The following is an 18,240-nucleotide window of genomic DNA, read 5'->3' as shown; positions in this document are numbered from 1 at the left end:
GGGCCTTACGACCCGGATGACATGATGACACGAACGAGCCCTACGACCCGGACGGGCCCTACGACCTAGACGGGCTCGACGTCCCGGACGGGCCCTACGACCCGGATGGGCCCGACGACTCAGACGAGCTTGATGACCTTGACGTACCTGACGACCTTGACGTACCTGACGACCCAGACGGCCCCACGATTCGAACGTGCCCGACTACCCGATTGGGCCCGACTATTTGGACCTGTCCGTTCGGGTCGTCTGGCCCGTCTGGGTCGTTGGTCCCATTCGGGTCGTCCGGCCCATTCGCGTCGTCGAGCCTGTTTGTGTTTTCGGGCCCGTTCAGATTGTCGAGCCCGTTCGGGTTGTCGAGCCCGTTCGAGTCATCGGGCCAGTCTTGATCGTCCGGGTTGTCGGGTCCGTCCGGATCGTCGATCTCATCCGAGTCATTCGGGCCTTAATGACACAAGTTTTAAGAAATTCAATTTAAATTTCTTTTATTAAAAATGGATTCTGTATTTTAAACTTGATTCAAATATTTGGATTGGATTTAAATCTTGATCCAAATATTTGGATCTGGATTCTAAAAAAATCCAAACTACTTTTGCTAAAAAAATGGATTTGGATCAAAAATCTAATCCAATTATTTGGATATAAAATGGATGTGGATTGGATCATTAAATATCCAATCCATGCCCACCCCTAATAGCTGGGGGGTTCTGGAGAACTTGGGGGCTGCCATTGGGCCTATCTAAGAGGTCAGGCCCAAAACGTTATTAGAGCAATAATAAAAAAAAAGGGGTCTCACAATAATAATAATATTGATAATAACAATAATTTTCTTTACTTTTTTTTTCTCATATCAATAATATATAATAATACAATTAATATATTACATATTAATAATACTAATAACAGTAATAACTTGACTATTAATAATGTTAATAATACTAATAGTAATAATATATAATAGTAACATATAATAATAATAATAATAATAATTATTATTATTATTATACAAATATCGATTATAATTTTACTATTATCACTATAAATAATATTTATCATAATAATATTATTAATAATTATATATATTAATACTTATAAAAATATTGCAAATAATAATATTATTTATAATTAATATTATAGTTGAAATCACAAGTAAATGAAAAAATGAAAACAAATTGACTTTTATAAAATTTGTATACAGGTCCTTTTGTACAAGAATTTTAAAATGACAAAAAAATTAACTTTAATGATACATGTCAATAAAAAAATGAGTAGTATAATAATTTTTATTGTATCTTCTTTTCTTAATACGTAATAGATTATAATTCTTCTATTTTATATACTTTTGTTCATTGTGATATTTGATAAATAATTTAAACATATCCATAATTTAAAAACATTATTCGAAAATTTCCATTCTATAAGTGACGCTTAACTATAATTAAATATTGATATTTTTAAAATCTTTATTTTTTATATAATGCTAAACATTAACTTATATATTTTAAATATTTATTATTTTAATTTAAAACATCTTTATATATTTATATGGGTTGTTTTATACTCTCTTTTCTATAGGAAAATGAGAGCAGAAAAAAAAGTGTATGAATTAAAATTAAAAAAAAAATCTAATTATGAAATAAATATTTTATAAAAGTAAAAATTATTACTATAATAAACACTTTAAATTGAATATAGTTAAATAATAAATTATAAATGATCATAAAAAATTCACATACCAATTTGAAAAGAAATTAACCACTAATCCCATTAAGAGTGGTAAAAGTTTAAAATCAAAATACAAATGCTTCGTGCTATTTTGATTTTCAAAATATAAAATTCAATGAAACACATGAAACCCCAAGCTTCGACGCATATATTACCATAAATTTTCTTACTAAAGACACATCATTGACCAGGCAAGACGATTATAATCTATTATCATAAGATCGACATAGTAGTTCCATTTACGGGAAAAAAAAACAAAAAAAAAAAAAAACTAAGAGAAGAAGAGTTAAGTGGTATAATATATACTTGTCTCTGAAAGCTCCACAACACCTCAACTGCCTTTCTATTTTGTCAAGCATGTCACTTGCAGAAATCTGAACTAGAGTTTGCTTCCTAATTCAATGGTTCAACTTGTCAACAATTTCAACCTTAGATTGAGGCCTCAAACTCCACCTTTTGCAATCTCATTCTGTGCACTCTCAACCTGATCACAAATTCTTGATAACCTGATCACTAAATAGATTACGTTTATAGGCAGTTGACATAAGTTTTCTAGTTATAGTTGTTAGTCAGGTTACATTTCTTTCTACTTAAGAGCATAATAACTTTAAGTGTCATTATTTGATTGTGACTCTTTTCACTTATCTTTGTCATAGAACAATTGATATCACCTGCGACAAAGGAAGCATAATGATTAACATGGCAAGGGGATACATAAAAAATTCGGAGAAAAAAGAGAAGGTAAAAAATAAAAACCAAATAGATTTGGAAATCATGACACATCAACAAAGTATATAAAAAGAAAAAAAAAACACAACGCATAATATAAAAGACTTTTCAAATAATGATCCAAGCATTTTAGTTATAACCAATGATATGCAACAATTTGACATTTTCCCAGATATGAGTCTGAAGTATTCTATACTCCCTATGGGAATTTGATACTATTTATATGCCGAGTAAACAAACAATAACATAGCACATACGTTCCTTTTCATCACAACATCTTTCTCTTTCAATTCTAAATATATAATCATTTTCCAACAACAGGCGGGAACAAGAAAGAATTAAAACACTGGTGTTGTGAAGGTGAATGTATGAAGATGGTAGAAAACGACTTTGAGATAGTCAATGCTTGCATGAAAAATTATAAAAATTCGTTCGTTCAAGAACTCTTATCTCCTCAAAGTTAAGTTGAAAAAATGCTTAGAGAAGCTCCAGGGAAGTTAGGTGCATATAACCATTTCTAACAGCTAACTGAACATACATCTTTCTCTTGTTTCAATTCAAGGCATCTAATGAGTACATGTGAAATGTCACAATTTAGATCATTTTATGAAGAAATCATTTAATGTTGACTCGCTTACATTACACTATATTAATTTCTCTGCAAGAAGTTTCATTGAAGAAAATTGAAAGACCTTTCCATTATGAAGCAACAGAAAAAGAACACAAAGAGGCAAACCTTCGTAAATTGGTTTCATTGTTAGATCTTCGAAGTATGACAAATCCAAGATGCACAAAATCAGTCAATGTATCTCAAAGGCATTTTCCCAATAAATAATACCCACCATTCACCCACAAAATATGAAAAATATGTAAAACAGATACAGCAGGATCTCCACTATCATTTATTTTTCTTTAGATTTGAAGGTAAAACAGAAGTTTTAGGCAGTCTGCACCAACCACATGAAACATCAAGCACTATTCCTCCTACGGGCCATCTCCCGTGCCATTTCCCTAAGTTCATCCGGTGATGGTGGCCTTTCTGCCTCTGGTGGATATTCAATGTATGACCTCTGTAACATGATAACAATAAAATATGATTTGGAATAAAGATACTAGATTATAGTTAAAACAATTTCTAAATTGCATTCATGCTGATGAATAAATTCAAAGCCATCAAGATAAGACAATTGATCTTTGGAGACATTTATTTAGTCTCAAAGTGATTTAAATTGCTTATTGTACATTTAACCTTATCGGATAGTTGTATATGAAATTACATAATCTAATTTCAGGATGCTTGAATGTACAAAATTGATAGATATAACTTTACAGGCTAGCTTATGCACCATTTATGACAAATGAACTCTAATCCTAATACTTCATTTTTGTGATTATAGCAATATTTAATATCAATAAAAAGAAATTGGTGAGCATAGGTTGAAGTACATAAACCCAAAATGATTATATATGAGATATGAGAAGATGATTAAGGAGAATACATTTCCCATGAACTTGCGGAGGTTGCTGGAATTGTTGGCAAAAGTGTACATGAGAATGATTGGCACAGTCACATACACACCAAACTTGGCAATTTCTAGAATCCCTTTGGAAGTGCCCAGAGATGACATGGTATCTTTCCTATCACCAACAAATATCAATATCACCAGCAACAGAATCAAGCACTGTGTTTGAAACCGATCAATGAATAAATAAAGAGGAAAATTTATCTCAATCAATCACCATAACCAAACACAAACAGAGATAAAATCTAACCTTAATTTTTACATCACACTTTTGAACCTTTTCATTTTCCATTTCTCTCTCCTTTCCAACTTTGGTCAACATCATAAAATCTAAATTATTAATCTGATGTTTATTACAGCGTATTGAAAAGACCTTGAATCAATGCTTTTTATAATCGATGTCATCACTTAATTGGTTAGTGTCTAGATTATAGACCCTCCATGCTTTAAGACATTAAAATTGACCCTACCAACGTCTAATTTATAAAACTAGTTGGTCATCCCATCAAAGCGAAGACAGGCATGTACTGTTTTAGTGTAAGTGTGTTGCCAGATGAAAGTGCACTAAGCTAAAATACAGTGTTAATTACAATCTCAAGCACAGTATCAATTTTACAGTGTTCATTGCAGATAGATACATCAAAACGAAAATGAATAGCTTTAATGGAAGTGATTTTGTGAAAAGGTTACTACCAAGTAATATCAATTGACCCACTTTAATAACTTATCAATTGTAAACACAGATAACAAATGAATAATCAAGTTTAAACGGGATTAAGAAAGTACAAAGACAAAATTCGTGCAAGGATTGCATGAAGTAAACAATGGGCGGAAAAAACAGTTACACGGGCTTGTCATTAAGTGAAATCGACAAGACAGAAGAAAAAAGGTAAACCTGGTATGGAGGGAACAAATGGAGAATTTGACACCAATGAAGAAAGCTTCAGGTAAGTCAACTCATTGAAGTAAACGGGATAGAAGTTTCTGCTTACCACTTGGAGATCGATTTGCGAACAAGCACTCTAGATGATAATAGATATCAGCAAATTGATGCTAGATTTCGTGAATGTGAAAGTATAGAATTCTTAGGAGTGATATTTGATTCCAAAATTGGGCTTCAAGGGTGCAAAATGGGGGCTTCTTTAAGAGAATGGGATAATTTGTTTCTGAAATTACCAAAATGGTGTAAGTTTTTAAAAATTTTTGAGGTTGGACAAGTTGTGTCATGGCACAACATAATGAAGAAGCCGTACTAGGCTGAAGCAATTTCAGCAATTTCACTACTGAAATGAAGTCGTGTCATCTTTCGATAACTTCTTTGAAAAAGATAAAATAGTCGCAATTTGAGATGACTTTGATTAAGGATAATGATTTTCTTATCACCCAAAAACAAAGTCGTGCCATGTGAAGTTGTGTTGTGGAATATGTGCTCAAGTCGTGAATGTAGCGCAACACTCACTGTCCCAAGAAGATTACCGTAAGTGTTTTAGTTGTACAAAAGAAATTCCATTCACAGATTCAGTGACAAAGACACTACACCACCTCAGGTTACATCTCAAGCATTTCTCCATTTTATCTATCCAGCTAAAATCCCACCTATCTTTAGCACTACATCCCCATCAGTTGACGGGTATTAACCCAGATACCTAAATCATGCAAGTCGTGGTATAATGTGATGTGATCCCCAATTTTCACCTCCAAAACACTGATAACATATAACCTTCCTTACTCCCAATAAAATATACAATAAGCACCCAAAAACGCTTGAACCCTTCCAAATGCAAGCAGCAAATTACAGATGCCAGGCACCTTCGCTCTTCTTTAACAAAACAATTCAAATCAAAATATAATCCTTTCCGGAAGATTCACATCCTCTAATATACAAGAAACTCTCGTAGCTCCAGAAAACACGCAAGGGAAAGGGTTAAATGCTAATCGTTTCAAATTCCTCGTCCCATTTCAACGTGAGTATAAAACCCACTAAAAAGATAAAGTTTTTAGGAGATAAATTCAAGAGATCAATAAAATAAAATAAAGGTTGTTGATGAATTGACGTACCTGAGCGTAGATTGTGACGAAAAGGCAGGAACAGGTGAAGAAATGGAAGGGGTTAGAGAAGGATCGGTGAAACCAAACGAGGATGGAGATTTGAGAAGTGCGGTGGGTCCCGCAGCCAATTAAAAAACATACAAACGTCCCAACCCACGATTTTAGTGTATCGGATCAGAGAGAGATACGTATTATCGACATATATGTCGATTATTTTTAAATTAATAGGATATTCGATATTTTTATAGGATCAAGTTTTATGTAAGTCGAATTGGTATGGTGTTCAGTTGCTTGATGTTTTTATAATTCGATGAAACTCTAATGACGATGTATAGGTGCATGTAAAAGATACTTTGATATTTAAGTTAGCATTGAAGATGTTAGGGATTCAGAGAATATTTTAATGTGTAATCAATACATAGAATATTGTGTTATTTATACCTTTTTACCTGTAGACCCTACCTCACCACAACAAAAATAACTTTTACTAGAGGTTATTTATGGCATTTCTGGAGTTTTAACCTCGTTAAAGGAGTTTCCGACGGTTTGTTTTTCCCATAGAACAACCAGTGTTGTTAATGGATTACTGGCGATTTTCACTAACCCCTGGTAAAACAGCACTTACCGGCGGTTTTGAAACCTCTGGTAATTACTGACGGTTTCAAACCCTTGGTAATTACCGACGATCTCAAACCCCTGGTAATTACCGATGGTTTCAAAACCCCTGGTAATTACCAGCGGTTTTAAAACCTCTGGTAATTATCAGCGGTATGAAACCCCTAGTAATCCCTGGTATTTATCTGAGATTTTAAAACCCCTAGTAAGTACCGGCGGTTTTAGAACCCTTGGTATTCACTGCAGTTTTGTAACCCTAGTACCCATTTCTTGTATGTAGTTTTAAATCCTTTATACCGTATAATAGTACTGAAAGTTCATTTTTTACCCCTACAATGCAATTCATTATTTATTAATGTTTTTACTTTTCAAATTCCCTTAATTTTATTTATTATACTTTTTGAGTGCATATAATTCATAAAACATATGATATGAAAAAGTTCTAACATTTAGATATTTGTTTATAACTAGATATAGCATTCATAAAAACAAGAAACGTAGTCTATAAGTTCAAAGTAAATAATAAAGTTTAAACGTTCAAACTAGTGAAATATTACAATATCTTTGTTATACTTGTTATAAAGTCAAATAAAATGAAAGTCTAATAAGAATCTTCTGTATCAATCTTGATCCGAGTCATTTGTTTCTCCATTGGAAACACTCCCCTGATCAGATACCTAACATTAAAAATAATAATAATTGGTAACATTCTTCACAGTATAAAGTATATATTAATATACTTAAAATTTAAATATTACCGATGATGAATGAAACACAGGAAAGTCATGAGGCAATTCTCCTTGATAGTTTTGTACAAAGAAAGTCATCATTGCCTTCATTTCATTGACTTGTGATGTTAAAGAAGAAACCTGTTTGAGAAAATAACTAATCAAATTAATCAAACTGTCTGCATTTTACAACATGCCTAACAATAATACAAACTTAGATCAAACTCAAAATCATAAATAATGAAACATATTACATCATGTTCATATCTTCTTTTGTTTGTAGTGCGTGATCCAATACATCATGTACATATCGAAATTAAATAAATTCTAGTGCGCCTGTATGCTTTCTCTATATGGATAATCTGGGTTCAATTATGGATATGTTTTCAGAGGAAGTGAGGAAGTGCCTAGAGGGTTATCTAAGAGAATAAACTGGAGTTTTTAATGAGTCGGAATTCTCTATAAACTTGGTGGCTGAAGCTAGGTTATAATTTTATAATTTATTTAACCTCAGGGCTAACACTTTAAGCAGACTTCTTTCTCCCACCACAATAACCATGCCGAAACTTCATGTGATCGAGATAAAAACTAAAAGCATATCTAAAGTGTAATGTTAATCTACGTACTTAATATTAAATTTGTTTAAAAAATGAAAAAAAATGCCAAACATATACTTATCATTAAACACAATAGAAATATTAATTGTATATTTACTATTTGACTTATTTCTGAATCCAATTTGTGTTTCAGTTAATTGCAGCAGTTGGCATCACTGGTTAAATATGGGTTCTGCTATTGCTGTTACCCTCAATTTTTCTCTTAGGGCCACTCTTTAACTAAGAATTATTATTCTCTGTTCTACAATTGAAATGGCTTCACGAGCAGAGACAGAGCATCCCAACAAGGCATTTGGATGGGCAGCAAGGGACAATGATGTCTTAATAATGATAGCAATAACAACAATGACAGCAATAGCAATTTAAGGTGATTTAACAACAATAGAAAGCATGCATTTTACCACATTTTTAGTAACCATGTGGGATGCTACTGTGCAGCTTAAAAGTGGGGTTCTGTATTCCCAATATAACAACAAAAAAGACTATATTCATGGCAATAAAATATCATTATACAGAAGAGATAAACTAAAAAAAGCAATAATTGAAAATAAGAAATTACTAACCTGATTTTGTAACTATGTATAAGAAGGACAACTCAAAGACGCCCCACTATATGAATGTGCATTGAAGCCAAACACTTTAGATGGACAAGGTCCCAAACCTAAACCCCTAACACGTCCGCAATGTTCTTGACTTCCGAAAGCAAAAGCTAAGGAATCGGTGCTAGATACATCTTTTGATTGGGATGTTGATAATTTTGATTCATATGATTGAATTTTTTCCTATACAGAACATAAGAAGAAACTAATTAAAATAACGTGAATTGTGGATAATAATTATAGAGTTTATTAGAACCAAACCTATACCAATTTCCCTTGCTTCATCACTAACAAATGTTCCATTAGCATGCTTGTGGGTGGCTATCCATACCTCTCCTCTACTGACCTTTTGGCCACACTCTTTTTCCTATAGAGTTGAAGAAAAATTTTATGACACAATTCAAAAAATTAAAACATAAATTTAATTTGAAGATATGTAATATTATCACCATTTCATCTCTTTTCCTTGCAAGGCTCTTAGATCCACCTGTGTGAGCAATGGTTTGCTTTGCCCTATTGTTTTTATTTTTGAGGGCATGGCCTAATCACCAAAGTATAAAAATTAATAATAATGAATAAGGTTGATGAAAAAAAGTTTCAATTATACCTTTGTTTTAAAATTTAGACGATAGTCAATAAAAGAAGCCCATTGGTCTCTATCTATTCCTTTTGGAGCCATTATGATCAATTCATCTCTAGTATGTGTACCATCATTCCTTTGTTGCCATAATTCTTGTCGATGATCTTTCCACTTTGTGTTAAGTGATTTGAGAACATAGTTTACATGAACATCAGAATGGACATCAAACTTAACCTTCAAAACATGAAACAATTAAAATTAACAACAATCATGGTATAATTAAATTATAAATTCAACTTTTACATTCCTTACCTGAATAACGTTTTTAAGTATATCTTCTTTATAATCTTTAGGAATCTTCCTCCAACTAGAATAGCTAATAGGAAAAGCATTGGAGTTTCTTGAAACACTACCTAAAAACCTATTCAATAATGCTCCACTATCTCCAATTGGTTGACCCTCATTATTCCATTGCACAACAATCCTTTCATTTGTAGGTAAATTCCATACATCATTGGCTCGTAGCTGTTTTGTATTTATCTTTCCTTGATCATTTATAAAGTTTGAAAAACAAATTAAATAGTGTAGATTTAACTAAAAATCTGCATGATTAAAAATAAGATTTCAGTGTAGATAGAATTTGATTACAAGTTTTTGGTATTTGATACATCAAAATCCAAGTTACAATAATTAAAACTTACTGCTTTAGATACTAGACATCAAAACTTATAGCTGTAGTACAAAGTTACAAAGTTTCTAGTATTTGATTAATTCAGAAAAGATTCAAAAACTATGATGGTTGAAAACTTACTGCTTGAAAACATACATATATACAAAAGTTTCAATCTGACATGGAGTTATGTAAACTGTGTTCCAGCACATAATTTAAGTAGTTGCATACCAATAACATCAACAAACCATGCTCTTTTTCGTGCTACAAGCCTCTGTTGATCTTCTTGCAACTCAGACTCCTCACTTTCTTCCTCTTCACTTTCAGAATATACATATGATGTACTAGTTGAAGATGTCCTCACTTTCAAGGTTCCTGAAAGTAAATTAGTTGAATGAAAAAAAAAATAAGTGTGCATAAATATGTGAAACGTAAATTACTTGGCTGAGGTGCAGGTGCATATAGAAGGGGATCATGTTCATTAATTGGTTGAGGTGTAGGTGGAGGGGGATCCTTTTCATTACTTGGTTGAGGTGTAGGTGCAGATGGAGGGAGATCTTGTTCAGTACTTGGTTGGGGTGCAGATGGAGGTGGAGGGGGAGCATGTTCACTACTTCTTTGAGGTGCAGTTGGAGGTGGATGGGGAAATGGAAATGAAGAACCTGTTTAGTTTTAAAAAATGAATCAATTTGTTGAATATAGATGGAAAACAAATTAGTAAGAGAGTTGAGATATCTAACCTGGTGTAGATGGACGTTGAAGATGTCTAGAATTAGTAAATTTAGGTGCAGTTGGAGGTGGATGGGGAAATGGAAATGAAGAACCTGTTTAGTTTTGGAAAATCAATCAATTTGTTGAATATAGATGGAAAACAAATTAGTAAGAGAGTTGAGATATCTAACCTGGTGTAGATGGACGTTGAAGATGTCTAGAATTAGTAAACTTAGGTGCAGAAAATTATATATGCACTTGTGTATCTGACTTAGACTTATTTGAGGTTGCAAATTTATTCTTGAAGACTCCTGACCACCAATAAAACTCTTGAAGATTTAATAAAGCTCAATTTTAAATTCAACATACTACCTGGATTAGATGGATGATGACATGAAGAAGACTTGTGATCAACTACTTGTCCCCATGTAGAAGAGGACTTATGGGTGGTGTGTACATCCGAACTATTACTCTTGGTTGATGTTTTCTTCATCTTCAGGTGGTCTTCAAAAAATAAGACAAACACATATGTTAGTATCAAGTAATATGTAAAGTCAAAGCTCATAACACATTGCATGTGGAGTGATTCCCTTACCTACTGCACAAGACAAATACACTTCATATAGTAACATTTTCACTCTTCATCATGCATAAAATAATAGAGAAATTAGATACTTTTGTTAAAGCACTGTTTTTTAGCATTATTGGACTCTCCACATATGAAATTACTTCTCACACCCTGGCCATATATTATAACTTGACAAATTACAAACTGCAAAAGTTGCCAGCATTAGAAATACAGAAGGGTCTTTTTGATGCTAAAGTATCCAAGAATGAATTCAAAAGAAACTGAAAACCTTATAGTTGAAGCATTTTAGGTTGCATGACACTGACAAAAACAATTGACTTGTTCGGGGGAATGGATGGTAATGGTAATGGTAAGTTTAAATGTGGCAGAAGAGTTTAAGGACATGGAAGAATTTAACAATTAGAACAAAGTACTATAGACTAAGCCAAAAGATATGTATTTTAAATTAAAGAAGGATAAGGTAACTAATTTACCTACTCCTAGGAAGTTGTTTTATTAGAAAGAAAAAAAGAAAGAAAAAAAAAGAGAAGGGGAACAGAGGGTTCACCCAAATTTCCAAACAATTATAAGGGTTTCCTCTTAGTGCTGTCACCATGCCACTCATCCCTACATTTCCTAAGCACCTGCAAATAGAGACCATCCATGCAACATTTCTTACTTCTATGTACCAAACTATCCACTAAACAACATCATCATCATCATGCCAAAATCAACCAAAACGGGAACCAACACTCCCTCATCTAACTAACCTATTCCACACTCTCTGTAAACATATAATTAATGTTAAATTCCTAAACCCTAAACCCTAAACCCTAAAGCAACTTAACAGTTAATATTGTTGCAAGACTGAAGTTATCAACGATAATTTAAATCCAAAATGGAGACCAATTTGTCTTGGTGGTCACAAGTTTGGAAGTAAAGTAAGCCTGCCATATTTGGGCTTAACATTTGATGTTACAGATCATTGATTTTGGGTATGGGATAAGTTTTCTTTAAATGTTGTATAAGGGGAAATATATAGAGAAAAAAGAAAAAAAATCGTTATTAATTAAATTACAAATAAACAAATTTATAAACACTCTTTTATACTCTAAATTTGATTTTTAACTTTCTTTCTCACGTTAAAATTTAACTCGTGTAGGATAATCCATTAGAGTGTTTCGATTTCAATAGCAATGGTGATCATGTGCTCATTGGGTAATATTGTGTATATTATAGTAAATTGTTTATATTTTTGTTGTGCCTATATTTTTTCTAGGGTCATGGATGCAAAATATACTGATATCAAAACTTAATGCAACTAGTAAAACTCTTCAAACAACAAATGATAAGTTAAGAATGTGAAATATGGACTTGCATGGCCAATGTACAATATTAGATTCTAAACTGGAGGAATCACATATTGCATTTTCTAATATATTGAAGCTAGTTCAAGAATTGGAATACAAAATTACTTCAATGCAGGAAGAAATAGCTTTGAAAGAAATAGCATTGGATTATGGAATAGAGAATTGAATCAAAATTGATTCTGGAATGCAAAACCCGACTTCCAAAACACGAATCCTAGAGCTACCTAATCCAAAACACGAAATCAGAATCAGAATTGATTCTGGAATGCAGAAACTAAAATTCAATTACACAAACCAAAACATCCTTGCTAGTTGCTAGTAGTATATGTGACAATTACCTTACTAGACTGTTGCTAGATAGAAACTGAAATTCAATTACACAAAAACTGAAATTCAAAGAGTGTTATGTGACAATTACCTTGCTAGTTGTATATTTCCATCCTCATTTGGATATAGTAATTCTAAGTTTTGTTGCTCAAATGGTTCAGATTCATGAAAATCGTCAACATCTTCTTCACCCATGTTGTACATGTCTCTAGGCTTTAAATGTACAGGTATGCACCAATTTTTATCCAACTCATCTTCTACATAATACACCATTTGAGCTTCTGATGCGTGAATGTATGGCTCATCATCATCATTATCATCAGTGTGGATCAAACGTGAAAAACTTACTAATGTAAATCCAAAGTCATCAGTCATAATCCCTCTAGAAGAAGTTGTATTAGCCCACATACATTTGAATAAAACAACTGAGAAATGTCCATGGTAATTTATCTCAATTATGTCTACCAATTTACCGTAATATGGCACAGCTTCAAACCGCATTTGATTATCAATGCTACTTGCATAACTCCTTGTCCCAAATGTACCAAACACTCCACCATTTTGTGTTTTAAGCCAAAGGTCATGCTCCAATATATGAAATTTGAACCCATTCACATTGTAGGCACTGTATCGCTTTGCACAATCAATCGGACCCATAGATAAGAATTTTAAATCAATTGAATGGATATCAATTGATTCATTCCTTATCTAAAACAAAATAAAACAAAATACTTAATATTCAGAAACATGCTTAATATTTTAATAATATATATAAGTTAAAGATTATTGGAGAAAATATACATACACGACGTGAAAACCATTCTACAAATTTCCTATGAACCCTTTTGTCTATCATAGAGGATGGTCGTGTGTGGCTTCTTAGTTGTCTTCGTAAAGTGTCTCTAAATTCCCTATGTCAAAGATATAAAATATATAATGTAATGTTGAAGGAAAAACTAATTATACAAAAATGCATAAATACTTACTGCAGAAACGGGTCAACTATGGTGCAGTTAGTTAGCACATGACGATGTGCTTGCAACTTTTCCTTTGCCGATAGAGTGAAATAAGCAAAAGAACCGGCTGGTTTTCCAACTTGTGGGAATAATGTACTTACATTAGATGGAACAATATGAGGTTCATCATTAACACGACGCCGTCGATTAAATACAGTCTCAATTCCATCTAAATATCTAGAACAAAAAGTTAAAGCCTCTTCAGCCATGTATCCTTCAGCTATTGACCCTTCTGCTTGTGCCTTATTACGAACATAGGACTTTAACTTTCCTAGATACCTCTCAATGGGATACATCCATCGATATTGAACGAGTCCTCCAAGCTTGGCATCTTCTACCAAATGCATAATTAAATGAATCATGACTGTAAAGAAAGATGGAGGAAATAACATCTCCATGTGGCACAATGTAAGGACAACTCTACTTTGTAGTTGGTCAAGTTCATCCATTCTTAAAACTTTATTGCACAATTGTCTAAAAAACATACACAGATCAATCAAGATAGAGCGTACTTCTTTAGGAAATGTATTTCTCATTGCCAAAGGTAAAAGTTGCTCCATCAAAACATGTGAGTCATGACTTTTTAATCCACCAAGCTTACGTTGTTTGACATCAATGCATATACTAATGTTACTAGAGTAACCATCTGGAACAGTCATGTTCTTCAAAGTTTTGAGAAAGATATCTTTATTTGCATTTGTCAATGTATATATAGCAGGGAGATATCTACCATTCTCATCAGGCTAAAGATCAGGTCTAATACCCCAAAGTTGTAAATCCTTTCGTGCTTTTATATTGTCTTTACATTTGTTTGAACTATCATTCAACAAGGTAAACACCACATTATCACATACATTTTTCTCAATATGTATAACATCCAAATTGTGATGTAATAAGTTGTCTACCCAATAAGGAAGTTCAAAAAATATACTCTTTTGTCACCATTGTTGAGTGTCTAACTTGGCATGATTAACTCCCCGTTGTCTTTTGGCTCATTCTTCAAGTACTGGTTCTTTCCCAAATTCAACATTGACATTTTCAACTTGTTGTAAGACATCATATCCTGACACTACCACAGGTGGATTTCTATTTTCTATAGTTCCATCAAATCTCATGCGAGCCAGTCTAAATCTATGCCTCCCATCTAACCAACGACGATGACTCATGAAACAAAATTTACCACCTTTAAGAAGCTTCTTAGGAGTTGTGTCAAAATTACATCTAGGACATGCCAACCTAGTATGCGTGTTCCATCCAGATAGAGTTCCAAGACCTGGAAAATCACTGATAGTCCACAATACGGCTGCATGCATATCAAACACTTCATCACCATATGAGTCAAAAGTTTTTATGCCCATGCTCCATAACTCTTTCAACTCTTCTATTAGTGGTTGTAAATATACATCAATATCATTTCCTGGAGCTCGCTTTCCTGGAATGATCATAGAGAGAATAAAGGAACTTTGTTTCATACACATCCAAGGAGGAAGGTTGTACGGTATGAGTACAACTAGCCAAATACTATAACTGGTGCTTAGATTACCATATGGATTAAACCCATCAGTAATCAAACCAAGTCTCACATTTCGAGGGTCTGAGGAAAATTGAGGATGTTTAAGGTCAAATGTCTTCCATGCCTTAGAATCTCTTGGATGCCTTAAGATGTCTTCATTTGTACTTTTTGATGCATGCCATCGCATATCCTCAGCTATTTTAGAAGACATAAACATCCTTTGTAAGCGTGGCTTTAGAGGAAAATACCTTAAAACCTTTGCAGGAATCTTTTTTCTTTTATTACTTGTACCACTGTCACTTGTACCTTTCTTTTTTGCCTTCCATCTAGATGTTTTACATTTCTTACAAAAGTCCCTATTTGCGTATTCTCCAAAGTACAACATGCAATCATTTAGACAAGCATCAATTTTTGTGTAATGAAGACCAAGCTTGTTAATAATTTTCTTCGCCTCATAGAATGAGCTTGGTATTTTAGCATGTCCAAAAGCATCGGCTAACAACTCTAGTATCATGGACATTCCCTTGTTAGTTATTTTGCACATACATTTGATGTGATACAACTTGATCAAGAAAGAAAGTTTAGAATATTTATCACACCCTTCATATAAACTCTCTTGACCTTCTTGCATCAACTGAAAAAAGTCTCCAAGATCATCATTCATATTATGGCTTGACTCTGCACCCGTTTCCCTATCATCCACCATGTCATCGTTTTATTCATGATACCCAAATGCATCATTAATCATGTCACACATTGGATTATTAGCGGGAATTACTTCATCATTTTCTCTTGGCATTACATGTATTTCATCCGTCACATTTGCTCCTTTTCTCTCCTCATGTAAAAGCCACATTGTATATCTTTTTGGAAAAGGTTTGATAATCAAGTGTTCATACACTATTTCACGACATTGCCACTTGTTAAAGTTGCATTTCGGACATGGACATACTATCTCCCCCCTCACACTACTATTAGCAAATGAAAAGTCCAAAAATGTCTTCAATCCTTCCATATATTGAGGTGTATTTCTAGGCATCTCTATCCAAGATTTGTCCATTGAGATGAAAACAGAAGTACTTGGAGTTGTGATTGACCGATTGGAGAAGAGAAAAGCTGAGAAATTGGAAGTTATGATTGAGAGGACCACGTTTGCTGAAATTGAAAGATGAAGTAGAGATGAAGAGAAGAAAATGCCCTCTATTTTAAATTAAATATTAAAATATAAATAATTGCATAAATACATAAAATATAGTAATATAATCAAAACAAGGAAGTGTCAAGTTATATTTATAAGATATACATATACAAAAATATAAGAGCAATTAGTTAACACTAACTACAGAAATAAATCTGTTAGACGTGGTTAAACTTTAATATAATATATATTATTATATAATAATACATATTATATTATATTATATATCATATAATATTATCATATTACATATGTGTATTATATTATATTATATGTATTATATTACATATATGCGTGTGTTTTTAAGTTACTTACTAAAGTCTTTGCCAATACTTTTATTTAGTGGAAGGAGGAAGTGGTGCAAGGAAGGAATACACTCACCTTGCTTTTCTATACAACGATGACTAAATGCTAAAAAGACAAAAAAATAATACACTTTCAAATTCAAAGATTGAAAACAAATATAAATTATAGAAAGACTAGAACTAAACTTTCTAACTCTTATTTCTCCAAAAGTTGTAATTTTAGCTTATAAAACAAATTACTAAGTTTTCACGATTTTACTAAAATTAATGTGAAACATTGTGTGAGTATATATATATATATATATATATATATATATATATATATATATATATATATATATATATATATATATATATATAAATAACTGGAAGGGCTGAAACTAAAGCAGAAAAAACCTTAACCAGAGTACAATGTTATCTATTTGAGCATTGTGGGGTATGTTCCCTAAGCTGGGCAAGTTCCTATCTGTCATTGTTCCGTTTGAATTGTAATTTTTGAATATGTTGCTACCTCCAAAATTATCTTGTAATTTTCCTTCCACTCCCCACTTCATTTTGTGGGGTTGGTAGAGAGAGACATGGATAATATACATATCAATTATCTTAAACTCACTCAATATTGGTCAGACAACATAACTAATTTCAATCTCTTCGGAACTATGTTTAAGGAGTGCTACCGACACATTTTCGAATAAATTTTTTCAAACCCCAATTAAATACTGGATAATATTTATTCAATATTACAAATTATGGCACATTCATTATATAATATTCTCTCGGTTATACTTTACATGGATGTTCTTGAAAATTTATTATAAATTAGTCTCTTATTTTCAAAACTAATAGTGCATTATTATTAGGAGTAACATGAATGAAAACATTCATTTATTTCATTTTTAGATTGTTTATGTAGTCCAAACAGATGCTAAATTTAATATATATATATATATATATATATATATATATTTTTTTTTTTTAGAAGACTCGTTTAACGTCATATGAATATAGTAGACAGTAATCATTTGAAAAATAATTTGTTTTTAGAAAAGATTGCAACCCAGAAACAAATTATGGTAAACATCTTATATTTCATTGGCTTTTGTAATATTTCACTAGTGCAGGGAAGGAAAATGACAGCGGTTATTTCCAGCTTTTGGCTTCGGGTCCGCAACCGCTGCATATACGACCGAGGTAAAAACTAGTAGTTTATGCCTCGGTTACAACCCGAGGCATATAAAATATTTACTGCCTCGGTTTTTGCACAACCGAGGCCTAATGCGTACCAGAAATTCAAAAAATAAAAAAAAAATTAATATACTTTCTGCCTCGGGTCTGTTTTGACCGCGACAGAAAGTAAACTTTACTGCCTCGGTTCTGGTCTAACCGAGGCATATGGC

General features: G+C 32.6%; 2 protein-coding genes and 1 long non-coding RNA gene across 7 annotated transcripts; all 3 read right to left on the bottom strand.

Moving 5' to 3' along the window:
* Window positions 1-1,852: 1,852 nt before the first annotated feature.
* Window positions 1,853-6,286, bottom strand: LOC114169938. Of its 5 annotated transcripts, none has more exons than XM_028055341.1 (4): window positions 6,036-6,286; window positions 3,954-4,092; window positions 3,412-3,524; window positions 1,853-2,396 (listed from the first exon to the last, which is right to left on the bottom strand). In XM_028055341.1, the coding sequence occupies exons 2-3, from the start codon at window positions 4,080-4,082 to the stop codon at window positions 3,423-3,425; spliced, it is 231 nt and encodes a 76-aa protein (XP_027911142.1). In that variant the 5' UTR covers window positions 4,083-4,092; window positions 6,036-6,286; the 3' UTR covers window positions 1,853-2,396; window positions 3,412-3,422. The 5 variants fall into 5 exon arrangements, with proteins under 5 accessions (XP_027911142.1, XP_027911146.1, XP_027911143.1 ...); XM_028055345.1 differs by having other exon boundaries at window positions 3,954-4,087; window positions 6,036-6,191; XM_028055342.1 differs by lacking the exon at window positions 1,853-2,396 and adding an exon at window positions 4,873-4,999 and having other exon boundaries at window positions 3,128-3,524; window positions 6,036-6,190.
* Window positions 6,287-8,850: 2,564 nt separating this feature from the next.
* On the bottom strand, window positions 8,851-9,124 carry LOC114168283. The gene is made up of 2 exons (XR_003600655.1): window positions 9,035-9,124; window positions 8,851-8,952 (listed from the first exon to the last, which is right to left on the bottom strand). It is a non-coding gene; the product is annotated as an uncharacterized LOC114168283 (long non-coding RNA).
* A 5,695-nt stretch (window positions 9,125-14,819) lies between these two features.
* LOC114170181 lies at window positions 14,820-16,046 on the bottom strand. Its single transcript, XM_028055665.1, has one exon. The coding sequence runs from the start codon at window positions 16,044-16,046 to the stop codon at window positions 14,820-14,822; it is 1,227 nt and encodes a 408-aa protein (XP_027911466.1).
* Window positions 16,047-18,240: the final 2,194 nt, after the last annotated feature.

Source organism: Vigna unguiculata, chromosome 11 (genome assembly GCF_004118075.2).
Source record: "Vigna unguiculata cultivar IT97K-499-35 chromosome 11, ASM411807v1, whole genome shotgun sequence".
NCBI classification, from domain to species: domain Eukaryota; kingdom Viridiplantae; phylum Streptophyta; class Magnoliopsida; order Fabales; family Fabaceae; genus Vigna; species Vigna unguiculata.
The sequence above is the reverse complement of the archived record's forward strand: the minus strand, read 5'-3'. Positions and strand labels throughout refer to the sequence as shown.

What these genes read in the sequence shown, in the direction of transcription:
- LOC114169938 (XM_028055341.1), bottom strand. Translation starts at nt 4,082, where the DNA reads ATGTCATCTCTGGGCACTTCCAAAGGGATTCTAGAAATTGCCAAGTTT. An exon ending in TCCGCAAGTTCATGGGAAAT is followed by an intron (nt 3,525 to 3,953) that starts GTATTCTCCTTA and finishes ATCATGTTACAG; the next exon opens with AGGTCATACATTGAATATCC.
- LOC114170181 (XM_028055665.1), bottom strand. Translation starts at nt 16,046, where the DNA reads ATGGTGGATGATAGGGAAACGGGTGCAGAGTCAAGCCATAATATGAAT.